This window comes from Ursus arctos, unplaced genomic scaffold (assembly GCF_023065955.2).
Source record: "Ursus arctos isolate Adak ecotype North America unplaced genomic scaffold, UrsArc2.0 scaffold_6, whole genome shotgun sequence".
In the NCBI taxonomy this organism is placed as follows: domain Eukaryota; kingdom Metazoa; phylum Chordata; class Mammalia; order Carnivora; family Ursidae; genus Ursus; species Ursus arctos.
Window position 1 is genome coordinate 50694079 of NW_026623078.1, and position 27012 is coordinate 50721090.

Below are 27012 nucleotides of genomic sequence, written 5' to 3' on the forward strand. Positions count from 1 at the left end.
TATGTATTACATCTTCAGTACTTAGTTCTCCACTTTTTAAAAGCTATTTATTGAGGTGTAATATACATATTGGGAAGAACAAAACCTAAGGGCATAATTCTGTGAATTTTGCAAACTTAACCACATCTATGTAACTGTTCAAGAAATGAAACCTTGGCAGCAATTCCAGAAGTCCCCTTTGTGCTCTCCTCTCTTTACTTCTCTGACCCCAAGGGGAACTGCTCTCCCTACTTCTAATATCATGGATTTAGTTTTTGCTTAGCTTATAATTCATGTGAATGGAATCACACAGTATGAATCTCTTGTCTCTGGCTTTAGCTTGTTTATGAGATTCATTTCATTTTTATATGGTATGTCATATATATCTCTGAATATATGGATATTATATATCCATATACCATCATATATGAATGAAATGAAATATTGATGATTTTCTATGGGACTCTCTTACCATAACCAGATACAAATGCCTTCTATATATTTTTAAGTATGTCCTAGATTTCAAAAAATGCATATTTACTGTAAAATTATTTTTGAATATACCATCACTTATCCATTTTACTGTTGATGAGTATGTTCTAGTTTTTGGTTAATTGTGGTAGTGATGCCACCAACATTCTAATACATGCCTTTTGGTAAACGTTTCCTTTCTATTGGGCATGTATGAGTGGAATCACTCAGGTAAAAGGATTGCATATGTTCACTTGTAGTAGATATTTCCAAACTGTTTTCCCAAGTGGTTGAACCACTTTACATTCTTATCACTGGTTTGGAGAGTTTTAATTGCCAGCACTGGCAAGCTATGACTTACTGCCTCTTTTTGTGCAGCACATGAGCTGATAATGGGTTTTGTGTTTTAAATAGTTAGAAAAAAAATAAAAGAATCATATTTTATGACCCATGAAAACGATATGAAATTTAATTTTCAGTTTCCACAGGTTGTTTTATTGGGACATAATCATGCTCGTACAGTTCGGTATTGTCTGTGTCTGCTTTTGTGTTATAGTGGCAGAGTTGAGTAGTTGTGACAGACTGTATGACCCACTAAAATAGTTTCTGAATGGCTCTTTATTAAAAGGTTTGCTGATGTTTGATTTGCATGCTTGCCAATGCTTAGTATTAGTCTTTTTCTTTTTAACCATTTGAGTGGGTTTGTAATGCTGTCACGTGACTTTATTTGCATATATCTGTTGCCTAATGATGTTATCTAGCTTTCCATAGAATTTTTGGCCATTTAGAAATACTATCCTTTGCTTGTTCAAGGCTTTGTTGCCGTTTTTCTATTCAGTTGTTTATTGGTTTTTAAAAGGTTTTACATTTAAAAATTTTTAGTATGCTGTGGGTCCTTTGTACAGATATCTAAATCCATCTGTCTCTCTATGGCAAATATCTTCTGCCAGTTTGTGGCTTGCTTTTGCATCATCTTAATGGTATTTTTATGAATAGAAGCTGTTATTCTTTTAACAAAAGAGGTTAAGAATTTTAAAAAAATATTTAAAAAATAATTTAAAATCAAATATGTAAATTTTTATATAGCAAAGACATACATTTATGTTCTACAATAGTATAACTTCTGTTTGTTAAAGGTAACACGTTATTTTGCAATTGCTTCATTGTTGAAGAAAAATACAATTTGACCTTAAAAATTGGGAACCAATTAATTCAGTTATTCAAAAATAATTTTTAATTAAATTTTCATTATTTCATTTTAGATATTAAGGATGAAAATGAAATAATACTGAATCCTGAAGAAGTGGCATCTTTGGAGGAATATATTCCTACTCGACATACTAGTGTTACTCTGCTCAAATGTACCTGCACTATTTTCATGGCTGAATTCAACTTGTTGGATCATTTGCTGCCTGTCATTATGGGAGAAAAGGTGTATTTTCAGTTCACTACTTTTTTTTCTCCTGCATGCATATTTGCAAATCCTATGATATTGTAAGAGGAAGGTGATAGAGCAAAAGAATATATGCTTATATAGTTATCCATGGTGATGTTAAAGCAATGTAACTATGATTGTTAATTCTTAGATGTGTGTGTATGTGTGTACACATATATAATATATGTAAATAACCTCAAGCTAAGGCTGTACCAAGAAATGTTGATGGGAGCGTGGGCCTAGAAGTCAGTCCATATACGGACTATGACACCTTGCTTGTATCTCTAAACCTGTTCCTGAAAAACAACAAAAAAAATATTCTTCCAGTGAACTGACAGATTCAGCTGGTAAAGAAGCAGTAAGCCTAGATGGATTCAGATAGTTCATTACTTCATATAAACAGTAAAAGCAAATCAATGATGTCGGCTTGCCGTGTTCCTTTCAGGACAACCTTGAAACCAGAGGGCCACAATGACTGGCAACACACACATGCAGCACACTGTTAAGTAGGGTACCCTTTTGTCAAAGATTCAATTCCACATTTCATCTAAGCATACATAGATTACAGCTATACATTGAGAATAGTAAGTGGAAACCCCATATCTCACCTGAATGTAGGATGCTGATGAGAAAATGTCTCATAGCAGTCTCCCGTAAGAGAAGAAGGTGAGAAGCAGCCTTTTAGAAGCTCTTTGCAAGACCCCTATTTTCTCATGTTGTGAGAGTCATGGGATGTTCTCCCAAGGCTTAGGTCTGCTATGGTTGCATCTTGCCCCTATGGTCTACATGGATTTGTGTAAGATTTGTCAGGGTGCTGGCACAGAGCTGTTCCCTTACAGTATCTACATCTTAGAATTGTTTTTAATATTAGATGAGATAACAACATAAACCATTTTGTACATATTAGGAACACAGTAATTACTACTTTATTGTTAATGAGGACTTATTAGATGCTTCACTTGATTTAGGCCATATGTAATATATTGTTTTCTGAGTTTGCCATGTACATAATAAGGTGTTATTTGTTATCTTTAGGTTTTTTGGGTTATATTTCTTTTGATATCTACATAATGATGATTATAGAAGTAAAAACTGTCCTAACTTTAAGAACTTGTGGAAGTATGTCAGGGAATTGACTATGATACGATAGTTTCATTTTGTGTTTTTGCTCCGTATTATCCACTTAAAATTGTTGTGTTGCTGGGTAAAGAGATCATCTGGGGAAAACTTCATCGGAGAAAAAGTATTAGATATTAACTTCAAAGCAGTTATGAGTAATGAGTTTAAGAAAGAGACAAAAATGTAGAAGGTTTCGGAAGAGACCTCAAAGTATAAAAAACAGAACAAAACAAAAAAGAACCAAATCACATTCTGGAACTGAAAACTGTAACACAAATTAGAAATAAAAGAATGGAAAATGATTTAAATGCAAATCACAGAAAATACAGTGTGGCTGTTTTAATACCAGAAAATGTGAGCTTAAGACAAGAAATATTATTAGAAATACCTGCTTTGTAATAATAAGTGTTAACTCCATGAATGGAACAACATAGATAATTCTTACAGATGGCATGTTGAATTAAAGCAGGCAGTCATGAGCATGTACTGTATGATTCTGTAAAGTTCAAGAACAGGCGAGATTAGTTTATGGTGAATGCGCTGAGAATATGGCTACCTCTGGCGGCGATCTGATCTATTGCCTGAGAAGGAATATATTGTAGAGTGCTTGAAATGCGTGGTGGTTACGGATTTAAAATTTTATTGAGCTCTCCACTTAAGATTTGTGTGCTTTACCATATGTTATACCTTAATAATCCAAAATAAAGTTGCTTAAAAGAGTAATTGCTCAGTAAGTGGTGGTTTAAAAATTATTAATAAAAAATTTAAAAAGCATGTTCAAGCAAATATATTCAATTTTAGGCACAGTGTTTTGCAATAAATGCACTGGTGGCTTTTTGTACTAGGGAAGTATTGTGTAGCATTTACTGTCTTTAGCCAATCCCTGCTAAATGCTAGTACTACTCCTCAATTATTGTGACAATGAAAGACCGACAAAACAGTGAAACCTCTCTTCCATGGATTTTCACGTACGTCTAAGGTTATACTCTTTCTCATTGAGAGTGACTGTATGGCATTTTAAAGAGAGTAAGTTAGTTTTAGAACCAGAAGGGATTGCTTTGCTAATCAGGGTTCATGCTCTGGACATCTTGATACCTACTTGCAGTTATTTGGAAGGTTCTGTAACACTGGAAGTAGCAGGCCTAACTTGAGATTCTTAGGATTTTATGAGCCTTTAACATGTGTATTGTTAGTAGATATGATATGGGTCAGAAGTTATTCCTCCTTGCAAATTTTGCTTCTTGTGCTTTTGAAACTGTCTGGAGTAGTCTTCTTAGTCCCTTCATCATCTAAATGTGAATAAAGGGCAAGAATACAAATGGTGAGTGGCTCTGGGATATCTAGGTCTGTATTTGGAATGGTTGAGCTTAAGAAAATAGCATTAAATGTACTGAGGAGCACATAGTGAACTATTCTAGTTGATTGAAAAATAAACAGTTTAGCTAAATGGTCAGTAATAATTTTACAGTAAATATGCATTTTTTGAAATCTAGGACATACTTAAAAATATATAGAAGGCATTTGTATCTGGTTATGGTAAGAGAGTCCCATAGAAAATCACCATTTCTAGATTGATTTGATACCATTGCAAAATGTACCGGTCTGAGGCTAGTATGGGGGCATTGCACGTCAGTCACTGTTTTCCTGAATATAAAGTGAACTCTGTTATTTTCCAGAACTCAAGTAACTTCCTGAATGCTACAAACTTCCAGTCTCTTCGGCCTTTGCCATCCATTCAGATATTGGTGGATAAAATTAATCTGGAACATTCTGTGCCAATGTATGCTGAACAGTTGGTGCATGTGGTCAGCAGCCTTACTCAGCCTTCTGATAATCTGCTTCATTATTGTTATGCACACTGCTATCTTAAGGTAGGAAAAGTGAATATTCTTGTTTATTAGTATCTGTTTGGCTTTGGGAGAATTAAATATCTGTTTTCTTGGAGTTGTAACTTCATAGAATTAGTACCCCCATAAGATGAGATTTAAATGATACATAACAGATATATTCATTATTCAACATAATTAAATGAAAGTGTACCTATTTTAAAGTTACTCAATTCTTTGGGATTGATAGCTTGATGTTTATAAGATAATGTTAATTATGGTTTTTGAAGATTTTTTAAAAAATATTTATTTTAGAGGTGAGGGGAGGGGGCAGAGGGAGGGAATCTTCAAACTGACTCCTCTGAGCATGGAGCCCAATGTAGGCTCAGTCTCATGACCCATGAGATCATAACTTGAGCTGAAACCAAGAGCTGGTCACTCAGAGGACTGAGCTACCCAAGTGCCCCGGTTTTTGGAGATTTTATATGTCATTGATGATAATTATAAGTAGTGTGAAGTAACACTTAGTTTTGTAAGAGTGTTTTAAAGACTCTTGATTTCTTTGAGGGGAACATTTATGTGAGACAATGCTTTATAAAGAAAGTTTAGCACTTTTTTTTTAAGTTACTTTCCTCTTAACTGAATTCATGTTAATTTCTTGATACAAAGGGAGAACTCTTAATGGTTTAAATTGAGTTATATAATGTTAATTATTGGAGGCTTTACTCAGCCCTTCCCTATTTTCTTGGTAAATAATACATCCCAGGGGTGCCTGGGTGGCTCAGTTGGTTAAGCATCATACTCTCAATTTCTGCTCAGATCATGACCTCAGGATTGTGAGATCCAGCTCTGCATTGGGCTCTGCGCTGAGCGTGGAGTCTGCTTAAGATTCTTTCTTCCTCTCTCTGCCCCTCTCTGTGCCCCCCCTTCCCCGTTGCACGTGCACAGGTTCTCTCTCTTAAAAAACAACAAAAACATCCCATTATAGGTACGTAAAGATAAACTCAGATGTTGAGTAATAAGTGTTTTTGCAAAGCAAACACAGATGTATAGTCTAAGTAGAGATAGCATTTATCTAATCAAATTCTTTTATGGATTGAAGAAAACTTTACAAACTTATATTCAAGAATAAGAACTAAAAATGCACTAAATTTCATGTAAAGGACTCAAAAATTAGAGGACTCCAAAAGTAGATTTTATTGGTTCATGCTTCATTGTTCCATGTTTCAAAGTTCTTAAATACTTGCGTATTTGTAGAATAAAAAGAAACCAATGTAAATATGTTTTACATCACCTCTAGTTTAAGATGGTGAAATTTATTTTCAAACCATGTAGAGTAGAAGAACATGTTTTCCTAGAAGTCCATGCAAAGCCCATTTTTAAGAGGATGGAGGAGACTCTGCTCCCTTGATGAGAGAGTGACACTGTCATGTGGCAAAGGGGTGTAGACACAGGAAAGTATGATTTGTTAGGGCCATTATTAAAATTATCTATCACAGTGTTTTATGTCATGTGGTGAGTAGCAGAAGTAATTTTGAAAGCTAGATATATAGGTAATATTTTATACTTGTGCCTTTTTATTCTCATAATACAGTGAGGTGTATTTTTAAAAATTGGTATGACTTTAATATCAGATTACAGTGTTGAGAATATTTGCCTTGTTTTATTGAAAAAAGACTGATTTTAGGCAGTTCACTAATCTTTCTGAGATATTCTACTTAGGTAGAATTCATCAATTTGGAAAATATTAGGTTCTTTACATACTGCAGACACTCAGCATTGAAGATGAATAAGGCATGCCCTGTCCTTAAGGAGAATGGTCACCATAGCCGTTGGTTACCAGTATGGCTGTCCTCCGTACTGACATAAAAGTTACTGGGATAGTTGTTTACTACTACTATTGTTATTGTGTTAAAAGCTCACTTAAATTTCCAGGGTAATATAGGTGACTCAGTCAGTTGAGTGTCTGACTCTTGATTTTGGCTCGGGTCATGATCTCAGGGTTGTGAGATTGAATCTCGTGTCCGTCTCTGTGCTCAGCTTGGAGTCTGCTTAGGATTCTCTCTCTCTTTACCCCTGCCCCTCCCCCAGCTCATGCTCTCTCACTCTCTCTTTCTGTCTCTTAAATAATAAATAAATAAGATCTTAAAAAAAAATTTCCAGGGCAGTGTAAAAGTTAGTTACAGTGCAATCCAGATAAAGTTATGCTTTGGGAAAAGGTCTTTTGCTTTTATGCATACCATTTAGTTGTCTTTTATATTTTGGTTATTTTGACTAGAGCTGTGTATAATGGATAAGCTAAATGTTCTAGGAGGTTTGGTGTTGGGCAGAGCAGGAATATTATATGTAGAAAAACTTGTCATTGATAATAAGAATGTTGAGTGTTTTGGGGTCCCTGGGTGGCTCAGTTGGCTAAGTGGCTGCCTTCGGCTCAGGTTATGAGCCCTGGGTCCTGGGATTGAGCCCTGAGTCAGGCTCTCCACTCAGTGGGGAGCCTGCTTCTCCCTGTCCCTGCCCCCCTGCCCCCTCTGATGCTCTCTTGTGCGCACTCTCTCTCAAATAAATAAAATCTTGAAAATAAGAATATTGAATATCTTAAAAAAAATAAAGCCTTGAGTCTTGAATATATCATTGTATTTTTGATGCTTTTTCAGTGGCCTGGTACTTTTTTTTTTTTAAGAATTTTTATTTTAGAGAGCACGTGGGCAGGGGGAGGGTCAGGGGGAGAATAGGGAGAGAAACAGACTCGCTGCTGAGCTAGGAGCCTGCCTCAGGGAGTAGGGGGGCAAGGGGCTGGAGTGGGGAGCTTGAACCCAAGACCTGAGAGATAATGACCTGAGCTGAAATCAAGAGTCAGGTGGGGAGATGAACCATGAGAGACTATGGACTCCGAGAAACAAATTTAGGATTTTAGAGGGGAGGGGTGTGGGGGGATGGGCTAGACCAGTGAAGGGTATTAAGGTGGGCACGTATTACACGGAGCATTGGGTGTTATACGCAAACAATGAATCATGGAACACTACATCAAAGCTAATGATGTACTGTATGGTGACTAACATATCATTAAAAAAAAAAAGGTAAAAAAAGATGCTTAACCAACTGAGCCACCCAGGCACTCCTAGCCTGGTACATTTTTTTTTTTTTTTTTAAGATTTTATTTATTTGTCTCAGCGAGAGAGAGAGAGCTCGCACACACACACAAGTGGGAGCAGCAGGCAGAGGGAGAAGCAGACTCCCTGCTGAGCAAGGAGCCTATTGCAGGACTCCATCCTAGGACCATGGGATCATGACCTGAGCCAAAGGCAGTTGCTTAACCGACTGAGCCACCCAGGTGTCCCTGGCCTGGTACATTTTTAAATGTTCAGGATTTGGCAGAGAGTTTTAGTTTATATTTGTACTACTTGGAACTGATTTGTCGTAAAGTTTATAGCAGTTCATGTTACTTGGCATAATTACTCTGACTTTTGAGGAGGTTTACAAAGATTAATTTTCTTATTGTGTTAAAATACTACAATAGAGGATTTAAATGTTTATTTCATGTGTGTGGCATTTTAGACCCTAAGTAATTTTCAGTTAAATACTGAAACAGAAGCTCAAGTTTTAATTTTGTATACCTAAGTTTGACTGTATTGACTATATTATGAAATGGTATGTAGCACCTATTTCATGTAATGAAATTTATTAATTGGGAGAGTTGGCATGGATGTGTGAAGAAAACCCACAGATGGAACTTTCATATGTCTTTCCAAGTCCTCTTTATTTAACTGCTAAACCCATCCTTTGAATATATATGGCATCAAGTAGCTAAGTCATTGCAAAGCATCTGATGTTTGAAACATGAATAAGTTCGTGAAAGCACCCTATAAACTATAGAATAATATATAAATTTAAGGCCTTCTTACTCATAAGAATCAGCTATGGCAGATGCTTCAGAGAGATCAAGAAGATTATAGTAGAATCAAAATTCTTTGGATTTTTTAGATTTGGTATTTTTCAACCTCAAGAAAATAATTTTCTCTGGGTATTTGGAGAAATGGTGCTTTCATACATGGTCGGTGTGTGTATAAATTGGTATCATTTGGACAGTGCTTTTGCAGGATCTAACAAATTTGAAAGCAAATTTACCTTATACCCATCCATTCCAGTGTTCACTGTATATCCTACAGCAGGGGTCAACAAACTTTTCTTTAAATATTTTAGGCTTTGTGGGCCAGGAGGCAAAATTTAGGATGTCGTATAGGTACTTAAATATAAGAGAACAAATTTCCACAAATTTTGAGTTGATAAAATTAAAAATATAATAGAGTACTCTTTTTTTTTTTCATAATACAGTTTTAATATTGAGAAGAATGGAATTCTTTTTCTTGGGATAACATTTCACCTCTTTGGGGTTCCTGCTTAGTGTTCCCTATCACCAAATGGATTATAAATGTTCATATGTAAAAATTAATCTTAGCTTGTAGGCAATACAAAAACAGGCATTGGGTGAAATTTGACTTGTGGTTTGCTGACCCCTGCCCCAGAGAAACTTTTACATATGGAGATAAATACAACTGGAGATCCATATATGCTGACATGGATAACTTTCTACAATGTAATTTTTCGTGGGAATACCAGGAAGCATAATGGTGTATATATACAAGTATGATGCTATTTATGTAAATAAAGAAAACACAATAATGCTAAAGATTGCTTACAGATATAAAAGGGTCTATGAAGGTAAAGCAATGGGCAAGGTACATCCCAAATTCTTGAAAGTAGGTTTAAGTGGTTTAGGGGTATTGTGGGGACCAGTGAGACTAGTATGAGTGTCATGGTTAGAGTAGACTTTAGCTATGTTTTAAGGTTTTTTATTTTTTTAATAATGACTATTGATACAATTCAAATACCTAAATTCACTTTTTTAAAAGAATAGAAATTAGTAATTTTTAGTGTTTTCAGAATTAATGCAACTGTCACCTCTATCTAATTTCAGAACATTTTCATCAATCCAAAAAGAAACCCTCTGCCTATTAGCATTCACTCCCAATTTAACTCCTCCCCTCCTACCCCTTGTAACCACCAACGTACTTTCTGTTTCTATGTATTTGCCTATTCTGGACATTTCATATAAATGAAATCATACAACACATAATCTTTTGTGACTTCTTTCACTTAGCATAATGTTTTCAAGGTTCATGCATATCATAGCATGTATCAGGATTTTATTCCTTTTTTATGGCTGAATAATATTCCATTATATGGATATACTGTATTTTGTTTATCCATTTATCTGTTGATGGGCATTTGTGTTTCAAAATGGGCATTTTTGGGGCGCCTGGACAGCTCAGTTGGTTGAGCGTATGACTGCTGATTTCGGCTCAGGTAATGATCTCAGGGTCATGGGATCAAGCCCCGCCTCGGGCTCCTTGCTCAGCGGGGAGTCGGCTTGGGATTCTCTCTCCCTCTTCTTCCCCCTGCTAGCAGGCACGCATGCTCGTGCACGCTTTCTCTCAAGTAAATTTAAAAAATGGGCATTTTTGTCTATTATTAATAACGTAGTTACAAACATCCATGTATAGGTTTTTGTGTGATAACAGGTTTTCATTTCTTTTGGGTATATACCTAGGGATGGAGTTGTGTGGTCAAATGGTAACTCTATTTTTAACATTTTTAGGAACTACCAAACATTTTCCCCCAAAGGGATTGTTAAATTGTTTTCCTGTCCTACTACCATTGCATTTTTTATTTCTTCACAACTTCTCTAATGTTTGTTACTGTGTTTTTTATTTTAGTCATCTTAGTGGTTGTAAAGTGGCAACAAAAAAAAAATAATTTATTTCCTCAGTTGAATTGTTAGTGGAAGAAGTCAAGAGAAAATATTTAATTTCTCTTCATAAGAAAAGTACATAATTATCAGTTTCACTCTAGAGTTTCTTTTTGTTTTAGTAGATACATGAACAGAAACTAGATTTAGAGGATTTAAAGAATGAGTAGGCAACGAAAAAAAATGTAGCGTTCTCTAGGCTTCTTTCAATATACTTACTGATTAAAGGTGAGAAATGGAATTTTGCTGGTGGTTGGAGGAGAGATGGTGGTGAGAAAATTTGTTTTTTTCTTTAAGAGTAAGTGGAGAATCAAGCATACTTTTCTGGCGAGGGGAAGGAGAAAATGGAGGGAGGAAGCAAGGCAGAGTGAAATTATGAGCTAATAGATGAGCTAAATCAAATGAAGCAGCATATTGCTGTTCCAGCAATATGGAATTTTGAAGAAGTCCTTTATCCCTTTATCCTTTTTGGACTTCATTTTCCCCATATGTGAAATGAAGTGATTTATTTAATCTCTAAGCAGTTTTAGCTTTGAAGTTCTAATTTTTAATCTGCTAGATCTGATTCCACCTTTTTCTCTTGAAGGCTTTTTCTTCCTAAAATGTTCATTATTCTGAATGCAGAATTCTCATTATAATCATTCTTTCTTTAGTTTTTGCATGTTCCGATGTATTACTGTATGTGGATTAACTACTCTTTTTAAAAACTGTTTTGCTTTTTTTATTTTTGTAAAATACATTTGACGTAAAAATTACCATTGAAACAATTTTTCAGTGTACAGTTCAGGAAGAGTAACTACATTCATAATTGTGTAACTGTCATTACTCTCCATCTCCAGAATCTTCTCATCAACCCAAATTGAATCTCTATTAAAGAATAATTCCAGGGGCGCCTGGGTGACTCAGTCGTTAAGTGTCTGCCTTCGGCTCAGGGCGTGATCCCAGCGTTCTGGGATCGAGTCCCACATCAGGCTCTTCTGCTGAGAGCCTGCTTCTTCCTCTCCCACTCCCCCTGCTTGTGTTCCCTCTCTCACTGGCTGTCTCTCTCTCTGTCGAATGAATAAATAAAATCTTTAAAAAAAAAAAGAATAATTCCAAATTCTCTCTCCTCTGTCCTTGGGTAGCCACCATTCTTCACTCAGTGTCTATGAATTTGACTCAGATTAGTGGAATCACACAGTGTATGTCCATTTAACTGTTGTATTTCATTAGGATACGGTGTCTAAGATTCATCCATGTTATAGCATACTTTAAAGCTTGCTTATAGTTTGAGTCTGATTAATACTACATCCTGTGTATATACCACATTTTGTTAATCCATTCATATTGATGCACACTTGGGTTGTACCCACATTTTGGGTAATATGTATAATGGTGGTATAAACGTGGTATGTGAATACCTGTTAACTTCACGGATTTATTTTCTGTATATAGCTTGAAATGGAATGCTGAATAATACTGTGATTTAATGTTTATTTTTTAAAACACAGCATAGAATTATGCACAGCAGCTACACTATTTTATATATATATTATATATATTTTCTTTTTTTTCATTTTTAAAACTAAAAAAAACCTTTTGATTTAAATTCCAGTTAGTTAACATACAGTGTAATATTAGTTTCGGGTGTACAATATAGTGATTCAACACTTCCATACAACACCCAGTACTTATCACAGGAAGTATACTCCTTAATACCCATTACCTATTTTCTATTTCACCCATTCCCTCATGCATCTCCCCTCTGATAACCATCAGTCTGTTCTCTATAGTTAAGAGTCTGTTTCTTGGTTTGCCTCTTTTTTTTTCCCCTTTGCTCATTTGTCTTGTTTCTTAAATTCCACATATGAATGAAATCATGGGTGTTTGTGTTTCTCTGACCGACTTACTTTGTTTAGCATAATACCCTCTAGGTCCATCCATGTTGTTGCAGATGGCAAGAGTTCATTTTTTAATGGTTGAGTAATATTCCATTGTGTGTGTGTGTGTGTGTGTGTGTATGTGTATGTACATGACACCTTTATCCATTCATCAGTGGATGGACCTTTGGACTATTTCCATAATTTGGCTGTTTCAGATAATGCATCAGGGTGCATGTATACCTTCGAATTAGTATTTTTTATATTCTTTGGGTAAATACCTAGTAGTGCAGTTGCTGGATTGTAGGGTACTTCTATTTTTAACTTTTTGAGGAACCTCCATATTGTCTTCTACAGTGGCTGCACCAGGTTCCATTCCCACCGACAGGGCAAGAGCATTCCCCTTTCTCTGTTGTTTCTTGTGTTACTGATTTTAGCCATTCTGACAGGTGTGAGGTGATAGCTCGTTGTAGTTTTGATTTGTATTTCCCTGATGATGAGCAATTTTGAGCATCTTTCCATATGTCTGTTGGCCATCTGTATGTCTCCTTTGGAAAAATGTGTATTCATGTCTTCTGCCCAGTTTTAAATTGGGTTATTCATTTTTTGGGTGTTGAGTTGTGTAAGTTCTTTGTATATATTTTGGATACTAACCCTTAATTGGATATGTCATTTGAAAATATCTTCTCCCATTCTGTGGGTTTCCTTTTAGCTTTGTTGATTGTTTCCTTTGCTCTGCAAAGGCTTTTTATTTTGATGGAGTCCCAAAAGTTTACTTTTGCTTTTGTTTCTCTTGCCTCAGGAGACATATCTAGAAAGAAGTTGCTATGGCCAGTGTCAGAGAAAGTATTGTCTGTGCTCTTCTCTTGGATTTTTATGGTTTCAGATCTCACATTTAGGTCTTGCATCCATTTTGAACTTACTTTTGTGTATGGTATAAGAAAGTGGTCCAGTTTCATTCTTTTGCATGTTGCTGTGCAGTTTTTTCAACACCATTTGTTGAATAGACTTTTTTTTCCATTGGATATTCTTTCCTACTTTGTCAAATACTAATTGACCATATTGTTTTGGGTTCATTTCTGGGTTTTCTGTTCTGTTCCATTGATCTGTGTGTCTGTTTTTGTGCCGGTAACATAGTGTTTTGATCCCTACAGCTTTGTAATATAGCTTGAAGTCTGGAATTGTGATACCTCCAGCTTTTCTTTTCAAGATTGCTTTGGCTATTCAGGGTCTTCTGTGGTTCCATACAAATTTTAGTATTGTTTATTCTAGATCTGTGAAAAATTATTTTGATGGGGATTACATTAAACATGTAGATTACTTTGGGTAGTATAGACATTTTAACAATATTTGTTCTTCCAGTCCATGAACATGGAATGTTTTTCCTTTTCTTTATGTCCTATTCAATTTCTTTCATTAGTGTTTTATAGTTTTCAGAGTATGTGTCTTTGACTTCTTTGGTTAGGTTTATTCCTAGGCGTCTTATGGTTTTTGGTGCAATTGTAAATGGGATTGATCTTTAGTTTCTCTTTCTGCTTCTTCATCATTGGTGATAGAAGTGCAACAGATTTATGGATTATTTTTGTCATGAAGGTAATGCTTAATTTTTATTTTTTTGTTGGTCCCCTTAAGAAAGGAACTGGCTATACTATTAGGATGCTGGCTATACTATTACACTGAGTGTCTTATGATGAGAACAGCATAAAAATGATTTGTTTTACATCACAATTAACTATGTTTTCCTTGTCATTTACAGTTAGTGTGTGATTTTTATAGTTTTTGCCTTTTATCATTGCAAATCCTAATTTAGCATACCAATTTTTATTAAAAATTTACTAGGAGTTTTTTATATTTCTAAATCTACAGTTTCTTCTATTTATGTTAATTCAAGAACATTGCAAAGTGTTAAAATGTAGATGATATTGTTTTTTATTTTCTGTTTGGATTTTTTAAAAAGATGGCACAGCATGTTGAATTGTTCATTTAGTGTGATGTGTAAGTCATCTTATTCAAGTTGATATTTCCTTCAGCTAAAATTTTGATTGGTGTTACAGTTATCGCTTTATACATTCTTACTGTTAAGATTATTAGTTTGCAATGTTCATTGCTTTTATTCTGTTTATGAATATATGAACTATCTTTGGTGAAAGCAACCTCAACTCCTCTTGTGTTGGTTTTTCTTTGCCTAGATAAAGTATTGTAATCTTGGTCAAGAGCTGTTGACAAGTTAGTAGGTCATGTAGGTATTGTAAATCTGTGTATCTCTTTACTGTAATTTAAAGGAGAGTTAGAAGTTGGTTATTTTGAAGTAATTATTTTTGATGTGGTAGATAGGCAGTCTTCCATTTTAATTTATATTTGCCTGAATGTTCCCTTAGAAGCATCTCTGGATAGCATGTAAATTTAGTAAAAGTTTAAAAAACATTATAGAATAAGATACAGTTTCCCCAGAGTCCTTTGCAGTTCTGCAAACATCCAGCAGAGATCTCCTCTACACCCAGTTTCCATCAGAGTACACTTAATGATAGTGTCTGTGATTATACTGTTGGGGCATTTCATAGAATATTAGAAAGTGGCTTGAGAAAGTTCTTAGTTGAACATAGATAATCTAATATGATAAAATATTACCCTTATTCATACTCTAGGAATATTTGGAGGTTGGGTGTTATTTTAAAAATGTTTTATATCAAGTGGTGTTAATAATTGTAAACTTTAGAATCCTTTAAGTGGTCCTTTTAGAGGATAAGAAACTCTGAGATTGCACAGTGCCTGGAAATTCTTGGTATACAGTGTTGTTCAGAACAAGTCTTCAAAGATAATGTATGTGAATAACTTAAATTTTAAGGTTGATCATTTAAGTATTAGAATAATTTTTTTTTTCTTTCTCAGTTCTGTATTTCTTGTCACTTGGTTGATAGTAGTACTTACAGGATAGTAGGTGTATCACTTTCATTTTCCTTGATAGTAATTAGGTAAAGTAGGTCCTTTGAAATGCAGTTTTCTCTAAAAATATGTAATTCTCATTTCCAAAAAGTTGTTTTGTTCACTTAGAACTGACTGTAGAGCAAATGATTTGACATTGTCAGTTTGATGAATGATAGGGACATATAGCATTTTGAAACCATTTGGAAGTAGTTTAATAATACTTTTTAAGAAATTAGTCATTAGTTTATAAGTTCATTAAATGAAAGCATTTTGTTTTGAAAATTAGTGATTGGAAAATCTTAAACATGTTTCACTGTAGAACTTATCAGTTAATATAAAAGAGATAGGAAAATCGGTGCTTTATGAACCTAAGGAATAAAAAATAATAAAGTTAAGTGTTAGGCTTAAGCTACTTCTGTATGTTGTTGGAAAACAGTAACTCTGTTTTGTATCCCTGTGTGTTAGTGTTTCCCGTTTGAGATGTTTATCTTTTACCTTATTGGAAGTAATTGGAGCAGAAATATAGTAAGTTCTCTGTAGTGTTTCATATATAATGTGATATTATATTGATTCTTCCTATTAAAGCAAGTATACTGTTCAGGAATTTCAAGGAATGCTTATAAAGTTTTTGAGTGTGATCTGCTCGTTTTAAGTATAAACATATGAAGAGTAATTTATGCCATGTACCAAATTTCTGGGGGTGAAAAACCTCAGCCCTACAATTTTCACAGAAGAAAGGGAAAAGATGTAATATTTTAGGATATATTTGGATATCCTAAATGTGCATAATGTAAGTTTAAGGCAAATACATTTTTATGACTGTTTTGTTGTAATTAATGTTCTTTTAGGCATTAAATGATATTAACAGCAATTTATTAATTTTTACAATGTGCACAATACAGGCAGTTTATGTTAATAGCAAGTATGTGCATTTTAGCAGACAGTAAAACACTAAATGAGAATTATGTTTAGAAACAAAATGTGAAACTTTAAGTTAGTAAGAAGTAGTGATCTTTCAGGGATGTGAAAGAAATACTATATATTTAAATCTGTTAATTCGGATTTAGTCAATGTTAAATTGAATAAAGGAAAATGTTGATGTTTGGGAAGTGGAAAAAGACATTGGAACATATTTAGTGTGCAGCTGTTGTAGAGCAAATTGAAACTGACGTATTTCATCCTGTGCTTATTAAAACTTTGTCTCTGTGAACATTTGGATCTTTTCTTTTTGTTTCAGATATTTGGTTTCCAGGCAGGACTGACGTCTTTGGATTGTAGGGGATCCTACTGCTTACCTGTACCAATTATTCCCTCTTTCAGCACTGCTCTTTATGGTAAACTTCTGAAACTACCCACATGCTGGTAAGTATTATGCTAAAATGTGGTTTATGGTAATTTTCATTTATTATGAAGGGGGAAAAACCCAATTGTGTCTGTCTTATGCAAGTGTGCTAGTTTTATACAAAACCTTAGAAAGATATCTGAAGTTACACTGTCTTTTACTGAGGCACTAGAAATCTCTCTTTAATGCCTGAAGTGTGCTAGATCATAGTATCTTTTGTGGTAGTGTTAAATGTTGATGGGATACTAACTGTTAATCCGTGTTGGAACTATAGTTAAACTGTTGCTGCTTCATACTGTACTAGGAACTGCAAAGGCAAATATCTTACTTTTGCCTTTTTGAGAGAGGATACAAAGATCTTAAAAATTGCAAATTAATATCAAGACCTAAGTATTTATCACCTAAATAACAATTACATGTGTATTCCTAGCCACTAAGAAAAGCATACCCATAACATAGCTTTGGAGTGTTTGATATGTCTATAATTGCTGCATTTTGAAAGAAACTGATTTTAGGCCTCATTTTCATTTGATTTTGTGTTACTTTATTTGGAGGTCCTGTTTCCTTAAATTGAAAGAGGTTTAGAGAAAGAAAGCCAATATTACTAGTCATACTTTTTTTTTTTTTAGTTGAAAGCAAACTTTAATATATTAAAAACAAAACTGTTTGAAGATATGAAATAATTATTGGTTTTAAACACATGAAATTAAATTCTAGTGAAATATTTCTACATTTTAAAATTAGGTTACTTTTACTATTTAGAATACATGTTTGCTTTCCTAACCTGATTAGTAAGCTTATTTTTATAGGATTTATTTTTTTGTTATTTATGAAAAGCAACATAAATTCTCGAAAATATTCTTTAAAGTCCTTCATTTGTTAAAAATTATATTTCTTTAATAATATATAACTTTTAAAATGAAATTTACAAATTAAATGCTCACATCTTGAAAAAAATTTGCCTATTGATCCAGAAAATTAAAAAAATATAGAAGTTGCAGTTAAGTCTTAAAATCAGTTCTTGTATAAAATGAAACCATTTTAAGTGATCATTGTTAATCTCTCTTGATAAGTTTAATTTTATCCTTAGTCATCCATATTCCACATGTCATTTATTATGTTTTATAGAGATTCACTTTTTAACTTTTTATTTGTATATACATAGCATGTTGCATTTGAGCCAGGTTTTATATTCTGATCTACTAGGAAACACCATGGGATATGTCCCAGTGGTATGGCAATATCAAATTTAATAAATGTTTGTGAGCACTGTTATCTCAGTTATATGCTGATTTATTTATCATTCATAACACTGAGATTTTTAGAAAAACAGTGCAATTTACTATAGAAAATACTTAGCTTTTTTAGGAAATAAGAAGCCAAAATTTTCAAAATGAATTATAACCTTTATATGAAAAAAAATTGAATATTTAAATAGGCAAGGTTTATTTTAGGGATATGTAGGGCTTACTTTAAATATTGTCAAATGCGATTTAAAATAAGTCTGCTGACACCTAAAAGAAAATATTCCATTTAAATACTAAAACCCATTAGCTCACACAGTGCTTGTATTTGGATCTGACTTGCTTTTTTGTATTTAAGACCATTTCTGTATTATTTGAGAGTGATATTTTTCTGTGCTTTACATGAGTATAGTGCTTTGCAATAGTTTCTTTACATTATTTTCCTTAATTAGTAAGCCATAAACTATAATTTGTTCTTAGCGACTCTAAATTGAAAGTAATACATATAAAACTCATTAAATTGAGATGTATATTAGTTAAATGAAATGAATAAGATACCAGATAAAATACATCATATAGTGCTTGAATTAAATCAAAATCATGTGAAAACTGAGAATTTTATTTAACTCATGTAGTGAGTGAAATTATTTTAGTAAGGACCCTGGTTGTATCATTGTCAACTCTGTTCCCAATATGGTATCTCCCTTCCTCAAATTACACAAGTTGTTTCATCTGGATTTTTAAAAATCACATTCCAGTTTCTTAAAGCACATGTGTGATGCTATTTATATCCAAATCTATATATTTTTTCAATAATGAGAAGAGCATATTTACTATAGATCATAGCTTTTGAAACACATATGCCACATTGAAAAAAAATTTTAGTTGGTATGTTTGAGTTAGCAATGGAAATCTAGATTTTATGTAAAACAACAACATAGTTCATATTTCTTGTTTAAAAATTGATACTAATTATATATGAAATTTCAAACTAACACTTATTTTAATCAGGTTTGCTAATTTAAAAAAATATGTGGCTTAAGTAACATTGAAAATAAGTTATTTTTCTCCCATTTGAATGTTCATGTTAATATATTTTAGCTTAATGAGCAAGTGAATACTAAACTCCAGTTTCTTAGGATTTATTTTTTTCAAAATATTTTGGTCATATTTTATCTTTCATTGTGTATTGCACACTTTCCAACATAAAAATATAAACATTTCAAAACTTTTTTTCTTCATTGCTTTGTATCAGGTTAACTTACTCTTTTAATCCCTTAGAACAGGAGTGAAATATGTAGGGTATAATGGGAAAGACACAGTGATAATATTATTTAATGATAGAGATCTTGAGCAATTAATTCAAATTTTAATTTTCCTCCTTTTTTAGTAAGGGGATGTTTAAAAGTGGGCAATAAAGCATTAGTTAAAGGGCAATAAAGTATAACTTTGTTATTACTAGTAGGAATAAAGCTTGGTCTCCTGTAGGCAGTTTTCAAAAAATTTCTACAGTGTAATGCTTTTAGGTTTCTAGATACATTCTTGGGGTAACTTTTTTTTCCCCCCCAGAACAGAGAAAGTATAATAAATATATCTATTAATAGTTCAATAAACTTTTTAATTGGAATATTAATATTTTATAGAAAAGTACATATATTATGGTATTTCATAAGTGAATTGAACCTTTGGAACTACCAGAAAGATTAAGAAACAATAATATCAGCATCTCAAAAGCCTCTCTTACTTACCCTCCTTCAATGTTAACCATTATCCTGATATCTTTAACATAGATTACTTTTGTCTGTTCTTGGACTTAAATAGAATCATCCATAGTCTCCTTTTTGACTCGCTTCTGTCACACAACACATTTGTGATATTCATTCATATGGTAGAATGTAGTTTTTATATTGTTTGCTTTTGTCACTGTACAGTACTGTATTACATGAACATTGATCATTTGCACATTCTTGATCTGCAGTTTTATTTTTTTAAAAGATTTTATTTATTTGAGAGAGAGAGAGTGCATTTACAAGCAGGGAGAGTAGCAGAGGGAGTGGGAGAAGCAGGCTCTTCAATGAGCAGAGAGCCCGACATGGGGCTTGATCCCAGACCCTGGGATCATGACCTGAGCTGAAGGTAGACACTTAACTGACTGAGCCACCCAGACACCCCTTGTTCTGCAATTTTAATTGAAAAATAAGTACCTAAAGTATGTGTTAATTTATTTTTTATTCCTGTGCCATTTTCCCTTTTCCTTAAGAAGCTTCAGTTATGTTAGAGGAGATTAGATGTCATTCATAAATATTTTTTCATTTTCTTTGTTTCGATAGGCATTGTGCTACATGTTGGGATTGGGAAAAGAATACAGTAGAATGCAGTGAGGTTAAGAGATATCCCGTGAGGATGACAACTTACAGTCTAGTGGGAGAGAACACCAGACACATAAAAAAACGGTTGTCTTTAAATGGCAAAATTGTGGCTTAAGCAAAATGTCCTGTTAGTTTAAAGAAAGTAGAAAATTTCCCTGGGATGTCATGGTTGGCTTCATAGAAGTGGCAGTAGAATTGGGTTTTACTGGTTGGGTAGATATCCAGACATGAGGAGGTTGGTTTTGGGGTGTTGAGGCTTCTAGAGGGATAATACTGTCTCAACAAAGTCAAGGTTGCTGTATTGGATCTGTGAATGGATACTATGGGTGAGGAATTTGGAAGGCTACTTTTGGGCCTAGACTTTTACATAATTAAGAATGTCTGAGTTTAATATGAACACTCGAAAGTTAAACCAGGTAATCAAATATTCATTAACCTAATTTCTTCTTCATCAGGCTTGTAATACTGCATTTAACTATAATCTCAAATTCACTTTTTCCTATAATTGAGGGTTCAAAAAATGTGATCTCGTTTGTAGAGAGACAATGCAACATACTTTGGAAGTACAGAGAAAAATTACTTTGGCTTAGAAATCCTGGAGAACATGAAGACAGTAACTTGTAAGGTTATTAAAGAATGCATAGGATTTGAAAGAAAATACTTTTTAATGCAGTATTAGGTATTTGGTTTAATAAAGTTTTTGTAACAATCCTGTGAGCTAAGATGATAGATATTCTCTTATAAAACTAAAATTCAGGGAGGTTACATAAATTGTCCAAAGTCACACAGAGGCTGGGCAAGGATTCTCATGGAAGGTTATCTGATTCTAAAGTCTTTGATCCCTTTTTTACCTGAAGGACTGAAGATGTACATTATCTTTTGTTAATCATCTTCAAAGGCTCAGCGTGCTTTTTGCCTTGTAGTTAAAGTGGATTTCCATGTATTGGGAGGGTAGTTGAGATAGTACAGCTAATAAATCTGAACTCTCCTAGTATCTCTTAGTATATAGGTAACAGCATATAGATATTACTGTGATGATCTCAAAGAATTGTAGTTAATAGGGTTAGGTGGAATCTTAGGCATTGTCTTAGTTTATGAGTCTATGACACAGCTTTGATTTATAGTTGTCTGTCATGGGTTGAACATTTTATTCAGAGGGACTTAGCTAGTTTGTGAGGTAAACAGATTCTTTGTTGGGCAGTGCTTGAGTTCTTTCTTTTATTGAGGTAAAATCTGCTTTCATGCTTCTTCTCTTTTCTAATTATTGGTTATATATGTCATGAGTCATTTTTATAGTCAAAGGAATATGGGAAAACACATTTATTTACAAGATTGAGGAATCCCTCTAAGTGACCATTCCTTACTTAGCACGGTAACAGATGGATTGGTTTTGATTAATGAAGTTATTGAGCAGTTCATTTGTTTGAGGAAGATGTTTCTGTGGAATCCATGTTTGAGTTCATTGTTAATTAGGAAATACAGGATTTGGTGGTAGTGGGCTCATGGTAATTGATATGGTGTCTAAAGGAGAAGTGATCCTTTTGTCTCTCTGAAATGGAAACTGAAGCAGCCATTTTCCTCTGCTAGCTCAGAATAACACTACAGTAACTTTAATGGAAGCTAGGCCCTTCAAGTCTAAAAAAAATGCCAATATTTATTTATCAGCAAACACGGAGAATAAGTAACCCACCCCACAGGGTTCAAAAGGAGGTTTGCTCAACTGCCTTGTCCTTTATAATACCACAGTTTGAGAACATAGAGTTGAGTGTTTTTAATGCCCCTGGAGATAGAGCTTTTTAATTTCCTTTTTTCCAGAGCTATGATTATTTTCATCTGTATGCTTTTGTGATAAACATTTTTTTTAACAGACTGTCTTAAAACTGGTAAGACTTAACCTGGATGCTAATTCTCTTATCTTCACTTGAGTGGCAGCAGCCTGATTGTCAGCTTTGGTTCTTGCATCTGGAATGTGCTTTCATGGAATGTTTTGAACTGAAAAGAAACACTTTCATCATCTCTTAAAATCTTTTCATTTCAAAGATGAAAAAACTGAGTCCCAGAGAGTTCAAATTACTTAACCTAAGAGCACAGAGTTAATATCAATACCTCAATTTGATCATCATTTTCTTTTTTTTTTTTTTAATCCTCATTTTCTTGGTTCAGGGCTCCTTCAACTGTACCACCCTGCTTAGAAATTATTACTACTATTTAATTTTTTCATGGTAAAAGACGCAAAACATAACATTTGTAATTTTAACCATTTTTAAGTGTATAATTCAGTGACATTAAGTATGTTCAGATTGTTGTGCTACTATCACCCCTGTTCATCTCCATAAATTTTATATTCTGTACCCATTAAAACAGTAACTTCCCATTACTCCTTACTCTGAGCCCCTGATAACTACTGTTCTACGTTGTATGAATTTGACTATTCTGGGTACCTCATGTAAGTCAAATTGTTCAATATTTGTCCTTTTGTGTTTGGCTTATTTCACTTAACATAAAATTTTCAGGATTCAGCCATGCTGTAGCATACGTCAGAATTTTTTCTTCCCTCCCCCATATACTCTTTCCTTCCCTCCCTCTCTCCCATCCTTTCTTTCCTTCTAAATTCATTCCATTTTAGGATTGAAAAATTCCGTTGTGTGTATATGCTTTGTTTATTCATTCAGTGGACGTTCGGTTGTTTCCACCTTTTAGCTATTGAAATTGGTGCTTTGAACATGGATGTACAAATACTTGTTTGAGTACCTGTTTTCAATTCTTTTGGGTGTATACCTAGAGGCGAAATTGCTGGATCATATGGTAGTTCTATGTTTAATTTTATGAGAAACTGCCACTCTGTTTTCCACAGTGACTGTACCATTTTACATTCCCACCAACAATGCACAAGGGTTCCAGTTTCTCTTTATCTTTATCAATACTTGTTATTTTAGGTTTTTTGAAAAGTCATCCTAAAGAATTTGAAGTGGTATTTCATGGTAGTTTTCATTTGCATTTCTCTAACAATTAGTGATGTTAATCATCTTTTTAATTGCTTATTGATCATTTGTGTATTTTCTTTGGGGGAGTATATATATTCAAGTTCTTATATTTAAATCTGAATGTTTTTGTTGTTGAGTTGTAAGTGTCACTTATGAATTCTGTGTACTAAATTTTTATTATACATATGATTTGCAGGTTTTTTTCTCCAATTCTATGGGAAAACATTGTTTTTTAGTGTTAAGATTCTATCTTAATCTAACTCCCAAACCAGAAGCTTAGTTTATGTCTTTTATAAATCTTTCGCTTTTTGTTTAAAAAAGTTATTATTTACATTTGACACAGTTTTTCTTAAAAATTGATATAACTTGAGCAAGTAAAAAGTGATCAAGTGCATATTTGGAATAGCTGTACTTTGGGGAGGAGGAGAAAGATAAATTTGTTAGAATTCTTGGGGTTGTTTACAAGTTTATCTTCACAGTAGTTTTTGCTCTTAGCATTTACAGGGATAGCTAATTTAGATTGTTTTTCTGCAGAAAGATTTTATAACTTTCTACAGTAAAGGGAGATCTTTTCTCGATTGTCTTCTCTTAAACATGTTTTAAAGATATTTAACTTAATTTCTTAAAAAGTAAGATACAGTGCTTGACAGTCTATATGTTATAGACAAGTTTAATAATACTAAATAGAATGAAAATTAAAGTAAATGAAGATTAAAGATGAAATCAAATGAGTTTTCATCTGGTTATTTTATTCAGGATCGGCTTCAGGAGGATGTAAGTCTCAGCACCAGTAGGAAGATTGGGATCTTCGTCCCTATTTTAAAATGAATTTGTAAACACTTCATCTGGGATGATATGTGTGTGTGTGTGTGTGTGTGTGTGTGTGTGTCTGTGTCTGTGTGTGTGTCTATAGGTTGTGTGTGTGTATATATATGTACATATGTTTGTCCTGTTTTCAAATTCATATGCATACTGGCTTTATCACCTTTTTATTAGCAGTAGTGCTTGTTAATTATTGGAAAACAGGAGTTTTTTTTTTTTTTTAAAGCGGTAATATTAAGGGAATCCAAAATTTTTGTGAGCATTATTCATTAAAAAGATACTATCACAGGCCTAGTGCTCACTGTTACTCTGTTTGAAATCTAAGAGAATACTGAAATAAAGCTCTTTGAGGTATTACTAAGTGGTAAATTAATTCAGCCAAAGCACTTAATGTTCTGATTATGAGATTATTTCTCTAATGATAGATGTTAACATTAATTTTAACAATCTGGTGAAAGAGAATATATTTTAACAAATCCAAGCAGATAAAACACTGTTCTGTGTATGATCACATAGTTAGACATTTCAGGGTAGACTGAAATTTATATAAATCCAGCAATGTTTGCTTTTTGGCTCTGTCAAATCCTCTTGAAAAGGGCGTACATTGCTGGCACAGGTTTCTGCTTTAAATGCAGATAAATCAGGGTTTGATTCATTCACTGAAGTAAGATTCAGACTCATCAAAATAATGTGAATGCTGAAATTGTGTTTCTACACAATGGCTCTATAGTTCTTAAGAACATACAGATCCTTTAAAGAAGCTTAGGGCAGTTGAGAATGAGAAATACAGCAATCTTCAGTTGTCTTTGGCTCAATTCATGTATCCATTTCACACCCAAACTTGAATTTCTGCACATTTAGAGATGGGTAAGTATGATCACAATGAAAATAAACTATCCTGATCTTATGGTAAAGTTGATTTGGGAAGTACATAGTACAAACTGTTCTCATACCAGCTTTCTCTTTTGATTTGGATAGCTTGTTGAAATAGCTTCTTCTCTCCTGACCCCCTGCTTTTGCATTGCAATAACTCCCTTTGTAGCAGATTAGCTCAGTTTCCATCAAACTTCCGAAAGCAAGTGACTAGGTCTTACTAGTACTGTCTACTAAGGTGTAATAGTTTTATTTGAGCTGTAATCTCACGTCAGACATAGAACAGTGTGGACCACACAGCAGATGGCTCTGTGCATGGTACAACTTAGTCTTCTATCTTACAGGATTCTGTGTTGTATGACTTGGGGTACGCTTGCATGGTCTTGTTAACATAACCATCTTGCCATTATTAATTAAACATTTCCTTGCATATTTCTTAGAACTTTTCTTTGTTTTGCCCATACTTTGTTTTTTTGTTTTGTACTAACTTTTTCATGATTAATGCTTCTTTTGTATCCTTATCTGGATGATTAAAACAGGGAAGGATGACAGAATAGACAGGGTATATATTTCCTTCAATTTTGTGAACAACGCTCCCCAGTCAGTTTCATTTTTTTTTTTTAAACTCCAGTGAGTTTTTCCACTGTTTGTCTGCCTTTTTGCACACTTGATATTGTTCTTTGTTCATTCATTCAAGTCTGTTTCACAGATATGTGATGAATGCCTACTGTGTGCCAGCCACTTTGCATTGCCCTGGCTAGAGAAGAAGAAAATTGGCAAGATACCTGCCCTTATGGGGTTAGTTAAGGGAATTTTAAAATGGGAAAAATTGGTTTAAGAGACAGTGTAGATTGTCTTTTACAATCTAATTATATAAAATTATCCATTTGCTGTCTTCAGCATTGGAAGGAGATTTTTACATATGTGTGTGTGTGTGTGTGTATACGTATACATATATATGTGTGTGTGTGTGTGTGTGTGTGTATATATATATATATATATATATATATATATATTAAATCTTAATTCCAGTGTAGCTAACATACAGTGTTATATTAGTTTCAGGCATATACATAGTTTTTGATTGCATAATATTTTTGAATTAGTCTATGTTTTTCTGTTTAGTTTTGTTAGTAATTCCTATTTGAACTGAAAACCATTTAGTGGTGGAGCAACCAGTAATAGGAGCTGAAATAAAAGTTCTTACAGATAAATTAGAATTCATGGAATATATTAGTTAAATATATCATTGTTTTATTTTCCAGCTTATTGCTAACATTGTGCAGTTGTTTAATGATTTTGTAGAGTATACTTGGTAATTCTGGACTTCAGCTTTTCCAAAAATTTGATTTTTTTTCTTCAGTAGTTATCCTCACATGTATAACAGTCTCCAGTATTTATGGATGTTAACGTTGTTAGAACCTTTGAAACTATTTGTAAATATGCATATTTTGCATTTGTATCTTTGCATTATATCTTAATATCCATTTTTATACATTATGTATAGTGTGAATAAAACTCAGAAATATGTAAATTCTTTGTAATTAAAAGTTTTTTATTGTAAAGTTTTTAATATGTACAGTAATGAAAAGATAGATTATAAATTACTGAGATTAATTTTGGGGGGCAGCACTCAAAATATATCATTACTTTGTAATCACATCTCATTCTGATAATTACTTTTTATATTCATCGAGAAATAGTTATATCTAATTTACGTATAATTTATATATTAGAAATTAATGAACAGAATTATTTTTCAACCTATGTAAGCAAGTAGTATGTGAGAAATTTATGGGGAAGTTTTAATACCAAATTAATACTAATAATAGCATATATGTGTCAGAAATAGTGCTAAGAGTCTTTTTTTTTTTTTTTAAATGATTTTTTATTATGTTAGTCACCATACAGTACATCCCCGGTTTCCGATGTAAGGCTCGATGATTCATTAGTTGTGT

At 33.4% G+C, this 27012-nt stretch overlaps 1 protein-coding gene across 21 annotated transcripts in view; it reads left to right on the forward strand.

Moving 5' to 3' along the window:
- Window positions 1–27012, forward strand: part of VPS13B (vacuolar protein sorting 13 homolog B) — a 765680-nt gene that overhangs the window by 124202 nt on the left and 614466 nt on the right. For 13 of the 21 annotated variants that reach the window (XM_048212588.2, XM_048212589.2, XM_026495649.4 and 10 more), the window contains 3 exons: window positions 1713–1882; window positions 4681–4875; window positions 16658–16782. In XM_048212588.2, coding sequence (XP_048068545.1) covers window positions 1713–1882; window positions 4681–4875; window positions 16658–16782 — 490 coding nt within the window. Of the gene's footprint in view, window positions 1–1712; window positions 1883–4680; window positions 4876–15885; window positions 15946–16657; window positions 16783–27012 lie in introns of all 21 variants that reach the window. The other 8 variants (XM_044382679.3, XM_044382678.3, XM_044382673.3 and 5 more) reach the window with 1 other exon arrangement.